This window comes from Hibiscus syriacus, unplaced genomic scaffold (assembly GCF_006381635.1).
Source record: "Hibiscus syriacus cultivar Baekdansim isolate YM2019G1 unplaced genomic scaffold, ASM638163v2 tig00111105_pilon, whole genome shotgun sequence".
NCBI lineage: Eukaryota > Viridiplantae > Streptophyta > Magnoliopsida > Malvales > Malvaceae > Hibiscus > Hibiscus syriacus.
Genome location: NW_024062987.1, coordinates 4,024,068 through 4,033,609, shown reverse-complemented (window position 1 = coordinate 4,033,609; position 9,542 = coordinate 4,024,068). Strand labels below are relative to the sequence as shown.

Genomic DNA, 9,542 nt, shown 5'->3' with positions numbered 1-9,542 from the left:
AACTCATGATCATGATGTCGACAAAACGACCTCAATCCAAACATTCCCGACTGGAAATCGAGATGTACGAAGAGTAAACGCAAACGAGATGAATGTGCTCACGATGAAAAAGTCGTTATTATCAAGAGTTTCGAGCACGAATTACAACACATCATGCAGAACATTTCCCAGAGGATAAATCATGAACGTGTCTCATAGGAACCAACAAATGTCTCGGGCACTTCTTCAAGGCTCAAGCAGCATTAACAAGTTCAATCAAACATGATACGAAAATAAGTTGAGAAAACCGGGATTTCAATTTGTTCTACTCAAGCTGAATCTCCGATATTTATAGAATGTCGCGAAGCCAAAATCTAGACAAAAAAGATGAAGAAAATGATCATCCAATGGTATCAAGCCTGAAAAACCTCAGGAAGCTTAAGGCCAACACTCGCAGCTGATTTTCCAAGCACTCGTTTCATTTCATCTGACCTGTCTACCGCTATGTTGTAAGAGAACAATAATTCCTGCCACATAAGTAACAAAACCAGAAGAAAATCACATCCTTTTCTCTTAGAAAAAACCGTAAAAACAAATGATGCGATCGGTGTAACAGGAAATGATATAAATAACACAGTCCATACAAGAAGGATGAGAGAAAACAGGAAAATCATAACTATTTTATGATTAGAGAAACCGATGACGGGTACTTAATGCCTTCTCTATCAATCATTAGCTGAAAAGAAAGCCTCGTATTAATCAATCGACATATCTTACAGAAACAATGCCACATTTCCAAAAATATTATCCAATATGTTCGGAATTCGGATACGGACAAGAGGATATGGTCTTCCAAGAACCATCCCCAGAAAAACATTTGAAAAAATTGAAGATACCCGTGTTAGGCACAAAACCTGTATCCCACACTTACAGCCTAGTCCAACTGTTCCAACAATGCTAAACTAAAGATTTAGATTCCTTTTGATTACTGGTTTTGCAGTTTTATTTTTGAGAAACAGAAAGCAAGAAGGCATATCAATATAAATATAAACAATATCTTTTAATGATTAGAATTAAACTATTAATGAATTAAATAATGTTACTTTACATACTCTTATGAAATTCTAAAGAAACATGAAAAACAGCAACAATAAAAGGGAGTTTAAGCATAGCAGACAAAATAAGATAAGCGAGTCTAAATTGAAAGCAGTGAAAGATAGCAATTACCTTGTGATGATGCAAGCCGTTAAGTAAATAAGTATAGTCATTTGCAAGCTTGATCTTTTGGGCAACCAAAGAAGGATCTGAAAGTTGACTGCTCTTCCTGAACTGTTCTGTTATATACTCGCTAAAATGCTTCTTATACTCTTCTTTTCCAATGTGTTTTTTCACTGCTTTGAGGATGTCACGATATGCTTCGAATGCTTTCAAAGCTTGCTGAGAACCCATTGTAAAGCCTTTTAGTCTGGGGGGGGGAAATCGCAATGTCAAAACTAAGCAATCATAACACACTCTTTCAGGCATTTTATCGAATAGTATGAAGAAGTTAACAAGTCTGGTCGATATCATACCCTTACAAATTTTACTTTTAAAACAAACCCAGAAATTAAACTGAACAAAACTAAAGATTAACACAAAAACTCGATAGAAAATCCTATAATCAAGTTCCCAATTGGAGATAACTGGAGAAAGAATTACCTTCGTATAGATGAGAGCTTAAAAAATATTCTTTTCGGCTTTCGTATTTATATTTTATTTGCAATTTTCGTCTTTTTTATTTCAACGTGAAAGAAGAAAGATGAAAAGCCCATATTATTAGTTAAAATAGGCCTAGCCCATTTTTGACTTGTCTGGATTCTCTTATTAAACTGAAATCGAAAAACAATAGGAAAAATTAGATCTTTCTTAATGGTAATAAAGAAAATCAGTACTTTATTTCCATTGAAATAGAAGTGTAGGAGGAAATCGAGGGAAAATGTTAAGAGAGAAACTCAGAAGAGCCACGATTCCTCCTGTTCAATAGGTATATTTTTTCTATTTCTATTGCTTTTAGTATTTTTTTTGTAATTATTTTAGTGAAAAAAGGAAATAGCCCATCATCTATTTCGTAGAAAACTGGAAAAAAAAACGAACAAATTGATAATTTGGAATTATTTTTTTCATTTATGTACTTGTTCCAAAGCTTTGTTTGGTTGGTGAGAAAATAAGGGTGCTGGAATGCAAAGTTTCATTGAAAAGAAGTAAAGTTTAAACGTTCTGTTATTTTTATCTCTGGTTTCGTAATATTTAAATGTGAAAACATTTATTCTTTAAAAGAATCGAACCTTTCTTTTCAATCAAGAGTAAACCAATACAGTCTGTAGTTCTACATTCAAGTATGATTTTTCCTTATTTTTATGGTGAAGAATAATTTCTAATTGATTTAGTTTTTTTATATGAAATTCAGATTATTAATAAACTAGAGAAAGCTATAAATGAGGGTAATTTCTATGGAGCTCAGCAGATGTACAAATCTATAAGTGCACGGTATGACTCTGCAATTCCCAAATTTACGTTCTTTTAGAGTTACAAATAGCTACACATGCTATTAGTCTCTGTTGCTTGGATGCATGCCAGGTTGGAAAGCTGTGCCTTATATATTTCAAACAAGGGAAATTCACCAGAAAAAGAAAATTAAGAGCCAGCGACATAGGTATTAGATGTGCTTAGATTCTTAGATGGGGTTTAGTGGCGCAGATCCTCATATGGTTGGATTAAAGGCTTGTATGGTTGAGTAGGTTATGGGACTCCGCTTGCAGCATTCATTGTCTTCAACTTTGCTTAGGATTCTATCTTAGTAGTTGAGGGAGGGAGTAATATTGTAGATAACTAAGCAAAAGGATGAAAGGATTTTCTGAAAGTAAAGTTTTTCTCTTAGTTGAATACAAGAAGAAGTTAAGCCTATTAAATAGGCTAATTACAACAGTAGAGTCCTACTGTAAAATACAATATTAGAGTCCTATTAGGTGTTAACCTATTTAGACAGAAATCTAATCTAACACTCTAACTTCTACTTAGATAAGTCAGAGAGTACAAGTTTAATGAGTAAAATCCTAGTTACAAAGTCTTTCTGACTTAGACGGCTACATTCTATGAATATGACTTTTAATTTTTTCTTCTTTTGTTTTCGTTTTACTAATTTTGCAGTTGGGACAAATTTTAGAATGGTGCTTAGCATGTTTGAACTTCGGTTAACTTCGGAAGACTTATAATTGATTTTGAAAGATGAATGTTTATTTCAGATATGTATGTGCTGAAAGATATTCCGAGGCCTTGAATTTGCTCGAGTCAGGTGCATGCCTGCAGTTGAAGCATGGCCAGGTTATTTATTCCCTTTCGGTTACATTGGTTCAGAGCTTGTCAGTCAAGTTCTTTTCCTTTTTTCCTCAATGTTCTGTGCAAAAGCATCATGTAATTCGACATTGGTTGTTCGGAATTTAGATTCAGAATGAATTGGAAGATGATTGGTTACCAGTGTATTTTGTGTTATCTCCATATAAGACGACTAGTGTAAAACTTAATTTAAAAAATATATAAGATGACATCAATTCAGTTATTGTAAGTATTTCATGGTTAATATGCTTTACATACATGGTTGGCCTTCCTTCCTCCTAGTCAAAATATATTATAAGATGTAAGAATGATGCAAGTTAGTGTAGCATAGGCTAGGTATATTGTTATCTACTACAGCCCAAAATTCTATAAGAAAGACAGGTTAAGAATGTTGATTTTGATATATTTGAATGCATTTTACTTGATAATTATTTCAAAACGATTGTGTTGTTGTGGAAATAGAGGCATGTGAAACTTGCGTGAGGAAATTGTTGGCTGGTCTTCTTAATTGTTGCCCTTTACTTCATGGCTATTGCATTGAAATCATGGGAGTGAAAATCTTCAGGTTACTTGTGGGGCAGAGCTCGCAGTTTTGTTTGTTGATGCTCTTGTCAAAGGGAAAATTCCATATGGTGAAGATATACTTGGTTAGTACTTGTGTTGTCATATTTTTATTATCTTGTCAGCACAAATTGTGATTATTAGTTTATGGACCCTCCCTTCTTGTATTCTGATGACTTGTGTACCTTTTATATGGGAAAAGAAAACCATATAGTTGATTGTATTATATATATCTGTTTGGTTCATTTGGTTCTGCTATTTCTTTTCTCGCGATTATAACAAAATGTGTATGTTAGATTGTGTCAGGAAAATTTATAAGGTGTTTCCTAAGGTGTCGCTGCCTAGTAATGTGGCAGATGATGATGATGATGATGTTTGAGAACTTAATGAAGCTCTTGGAGCAGCAAAAACACGTCTAGAGAGCTGCTCATCATTCTTAAGAGCTGCTATAAAGTGAGATATTGTTCCCATATTATTTTGTTGATTAGCTATTTTCCTTATTTTAATGATTTCTGTGCTATGTTTTCATGAGAATTCTATCGACAGATTGTGTGGTTGCTCTTATACCAGTATTCTCAATGCCGTTTGAAGTTAATTATGGAACAATGTTCAGCCTGTTCCCTTGCCTTGTTATTTATGGTGGTTAAATTTACTTGATAGATGAATGACAATCTCCCCACATTTGCAGTATCTGTGGAGGCATAAGATCATAATCTTATGATCATGAACATACACTTTAAATGGAAATGAAAGAGATGAAAACGGAAAAATAACATTTAATAATGTTACTTCTTTTTTCCTTTAAATTTATTGTTTTGGGTTTTAGGTGGTCTGCAGAGTTTGGTGCTTCCAGGAAAGGTGATCCACAACTGCATGTTATGCTGGCCGAGTACATCTACTCCGAATCTATTGAGTTGGTAGGTTTGAAGTGAAATTGACTTTGCTTTTGCTTCATTGGCATATCTCTCCTTTTCTCTTACTTTAAATTAGATGAAGTTTATCTTTGTCCTAATATTGAAGGTCTTAATGGCTTGTGCAATATATGCATTGTACGCTAATGACCAATTTAATATTTTGCAGATAACTTACTAACATTATTTGAGGCATTTGTTTTGTTTAAATGTGTGCTGTGCTCAAACTTTAATAATTAAAATATGTAATCCTTTATAACTTGAGTACATTCATGGCATATTTCCTTTTGATTAAAAGGTAAGTTCCTCTCGGGATGGCATGCATGAGCACTCCCTGCAGAGATAAGGCCAGTCTGCCACTTAAATTTGTTCCAAAATGTGTAAAATAGTGGAAAATGTTCAACGAACCATAAGTTGATTATGTACTTGATAGTGATATCCTGATATTTGTTGGTTGGTTTGAACTAGATTACAGCATTTGTCATGCACGGAGATTTAGGGAATTTGGGATTTTGTCCAATATACATCTTGCCTGTGATTTTCCGATTGGAACATTGGTGAGTCAATTAAAATTAAAGTCAGGTAATTGGTTAATATTTTTATATGGGTAATTGGAGTTGCTTTTATTTTTGGTGGTATCATCCTTTCATTGTGGTTTCTGTCTTGAGGTCCTTTGATGCTTGGCTAAAAAATGCTTAGTCAAACAAATTAGATGCTTCTATTTTCCCTCCATACATGCCATTGAAAACTATCTAGCTATTCTACATTGATTTTCATCACTTTTCAGTTCAAAGGTCCATTTATCAGTTAACATGCATGTGTGTTGTGGATGCCTACAATTATGTGATTTTTTCTTTTCGCAGAACATGGCCAAAGTGTCATATCATTTTGTTAGAGGAAACAACCCAAAAAAGTTTGCATCTACTTTCGTAAATTTTATGAGCAAGGTTAATTTTCTTCTCTCTCTCTCTCTCTCCCCTTATGAATATGGTTTGAGGCATGCAAATCAAAGTCATATTCCCTGTTCAAACTTACGGTATATTATAGATGATAGGTGCAATATAGTTTCTTTATTGTCGATATTTTGAACCCATCCTTGCAGTGAAGTTTTTAGATTCAACAAACAATATTTTAGTGTTATCCTTTGATACATATTTAGCGCAAACAACTGATATGCTTTTCAACCAGTGTTATCCTGGTGAAGATGATCTAGCCATTGCACGGGCAGTTCTTATGTAAGCTTGCTGAAGAACTGCTCACTTGGCCTATAATTTATTGTTCCTACTGTCACTGCTGTAAACAGACTTTATTGTCCATAAGATATTATGTCTTTTTTGTACGCTTGTAAACTCAAATTGACTATTGACACGCCATGTTCCATTTTCAACCTAAAATTGGATTTTTTTATTCTCTGAGATTTATAAATTTCCATCTATGATAGGGAATATTCTGTTTTATTCTTTTCCCTTCTCTGTTCTGTTTAATAGCAATAAATTGTGTACAATAGAGAAAATGACTTTAACATTTTAGGTACTTGTCTATGGGTAATCTTCGAGATGCTAATTACCTTATGGATGAATTAAAGAGACTAGTGGAATCCTAGGAGCTTGATTTCCCCGAATCGGATTTGATTCAGTTTTTCATTTTTCTCTTGCTAACGTAAGTTATTTTTCTTTTAGTTAAAACCACCATATTCACTTTCCATGTTTGGTAAATTTAACATGGTCCGATTAATTGTTCGAAAGTTTCTTTTGATCGCAGGTTTGAAAGAGATGCCTTACCTCTATTTAATATGTTGAGAGTGAATTACAAGTCTAGCATAGACAGAGAACCTGCATTCAATGAGGTGGGCAATCAATTTTGTGAATTAGAATTCCTGTTATTCTGATTGTAATTTCCTCTCCCGTAAAACACATTTTCGACTTTATTTTGTGTATCGGTTTTGTCACCTCTTTGGCGAATAGTAAAGCTTACACATATCGGATTCTAACACAAACATAATTTTGCAGTTGATAGATGAAATTGCTGAAAAGTTCTATGGCGTACAGCGTAGAAACCCCTTTCAAGGGATGTTTGGTGACTTATTCAAGGTGATTATCGATAAATCCTTAAAACTTTATGAATTGGATTATAAGATATTCCTGGCATAAAAAACCATATTAAATAAAATCATCTCCGAATATCGAAAGCTTCTTTCCTGGTACATGTTTTTTAGATATAAATGTGTGAACTCTTAACATTTGATCATCCGAGAATTGGAAGCTAAATTAACTTACTGGGACAGGATTCTTACTCATGCTTTTTAACTTATTGTGCAGATGATGTGCTGAGTAAGAACATGGCTGTAACCCGAGTTTGTCGGAATTTGCCGGTGCTTTGACTGATCCAGACTGCTGATTTTCATTGTCTTTGGTTTGATGGAAAATTCCTTCTATAAAATACTTTTGTAATATGTTTTCCATTGGCTGGTGGTGTGAGATTTATCCTTAAACCATGAAAACTGGTAATTATTTCTTACCATTACTAAACATTGTACCAAATGCTGCCCCATCGTTACATTCCGAGCCTCAGACTCGAGGAAGATTGTTAAGATAAAGATAGACAAGGATGTACTTTTTTAAAGAAAGAAATTGGATGAGTCAATCATATTCATGTTTTTGAATTTTAAGGTTAGTTTATCAGACCAATTCTCAACTTTGTGACAAAATTGACATGTTTCCAATATTACATTGTTCCCATATTATCGGCAAATGATTTTCGGGTTAAAATGTCTTGACCATGGATTTATGCATAAGAAATTTTATTTTAGTTCAAAGACTAATTCTTTAATCTTAGTTTTGGATGACATTATTTTATTTTGAATGCTGCTTTTTAACTTCGGGTAATTAAAAGATCTTATTTTACTTTAATGAATGATGTATAATATTAACTTTTGATAGTCTACAACCTTATTTCATAAGAAATTCATCCGAGAAGGATGAAGTTGCAGGATTTATTTCATAACAAATTTTGAATGATTCAACATCTCTATTTCAGCTTACAATTCTATCACCAAATACTCTTTGACATCATTTGCCTCAATCTGCTTGGTTAAAACATCCATTTGACTCTTGAAACGAAACGAGTTCTCCTTTTCATCACGATTTGCAATAATCTTTTCGTTTTGATCCTGAGATGTCTTTTCACCTATTTGGCTGACATGTTCCTTCCACTTTGGTTGAATTCTACCTTTGTCACTGTCCGTTATCAAGCCAAATTCGTTGCTTGACTCCCCAGATGGATCAGTTTTAGCCATGAAAGTTGTAGCAGTAGAGCTTTTAATGGTACCAGCTTTTTCTCCTTCAAGCTTTGCAGCACAATTAAGCTTGATATCCCTGGAAAATTGGGTTCCATTCCACGGAGAACCCAGCTTTTTCTCCTTTAAGTTTGCAGCTCTTGGTGATGTTCTTTGTGATTGAAGCTTACTAGACCTTTCTCCATTTGGGGTGCCATAGAGATGATTGGCACCATTTCTAGTTTTAGAACTATTTAGCATACCGGAATGGAATTTCACACCATTTAGAGCTAATTCCCTAGAATTTTCCTGTATCATTCAACAGAAAGAATGTAATGACTCAAAAAGAAACTTCGTCAACGAAATGAAACAAGACAAACCAATGAAGAAACCAACCAGTTCAAAGAATCCAATCTTCGGCAACGGCAGTCAAAGGCCAGAAGGTTTTTTTTCCCCTTGAAACAGTCAATGGTAGTTGATCATTAGAACAATTCTCAGTGTCTGAGCATTGTGAAGCATCATTGTTGACTTGATTCGAATAAGATAAGGAATCAGAAGACCAATAAATGAAAGTTGAAAGTGAAGCACTCGGTGTGGACTGTAAACTAGTTGGCTGAGAAGTATCTAGCAGTTTGCTTTTGTGTTGGGTTAAGGTTCTTGTAGGAGTCCAAGCATCAGAATCAGAAGCAGCTGAATCATTCTTTCTACTAAGAGAGTTTGGGGATTTCACAATGGAAGGACTTTGGCCACAAACAGATCGTGAAAGATCTTTATAGACACTGTGGGAACGTCAAGAAGATGGTTCTGCAGATGGTGAACCACGGTCACCAACACAAGGTTTCTTTGACCTGTTTTGTCCTATAATCATAAACCAAAAAGAATTTTATGTGAAGCAGAAATGGAATATAAACACTGTATGAGTAAACCAAAATTTTACGACAGGTTTACCAGATAGAGTTTTCTAATTTTATTGTTCACTTCCATTTGGTTTGCGCTAATTGAAGCCCTTTTGGCTGTACCAGATGAGAAAGGATTGGACTGGTCAAATGCCTTGGACAGCTTAAGGGAAGAGGATGGTTCATGTTCTCGGGCTGGAGTACCATGCTTAGTTTTTTAACCATAAGCAGAGAACCAAAAAATACGAAATAAGAGAAAAATAACACAAAAACGGTATGACTACACAGAATATGCCTACGAAATGTATGAACTTTGGTATGAACTTTGAAAGGAACTATGACTGAAGTTCACATATGAAGTACTATGTAACTATGTTACTCTGATTTTCATGAACATGTGTTTGATACATGTGTATGTGGGAAATGGGATACGCTTCAAAGTTCAAATACATGAAAATCTTGGGAGAGAGAAAAATTAGCGTACTCGTGTTCGGCACGAACCCATATCTGACACCTATACAAGAGCCCGAATAATATAACTGTGAAGTC

At 34.3% G+C, this 9,542-nt stretch overlaps 1 protein-coding gene and 1 pseudogene across 1 annotated transcript; one reads left to right on the top strand and one right to left on the bottom strand.

Annotated features, from left to right (window-relative positions):
* Nucleotides 1–280: 280 nt before the first annotated feature.
* Nucleotides 281–1,720, bottom strand: LOC120153707. Its single transcript, XM_039165613.1, has 4 exons — nt 1,678–1,720; nt 1,207–1,444; nt 391–506; nt 281–353 (listed from the first exon to the last, which is right to left on the bottom strand). The coding sequence occupies exons 2-3, from the start codon at nt 1,426–1,428 to the stop codon at nt 393–395; spliced, it is 336 nt and encodes a 111-aa protein (XP_039021544.1). The 5' UTR covers nt 1,429–1,444; nt 1,678–1,720; the 3' UTR covers nt 281–353; nt 391–392.
* A 141-nt stretch (nt 1,721–1,861) lies between these two features.
* On the top strand, nt 1,862–7,427 carry LOC120153786 (annotated as a pseudogene).
* Nucleotides 7,428–9,542: the final 2,115 nt, after the last annotated feature.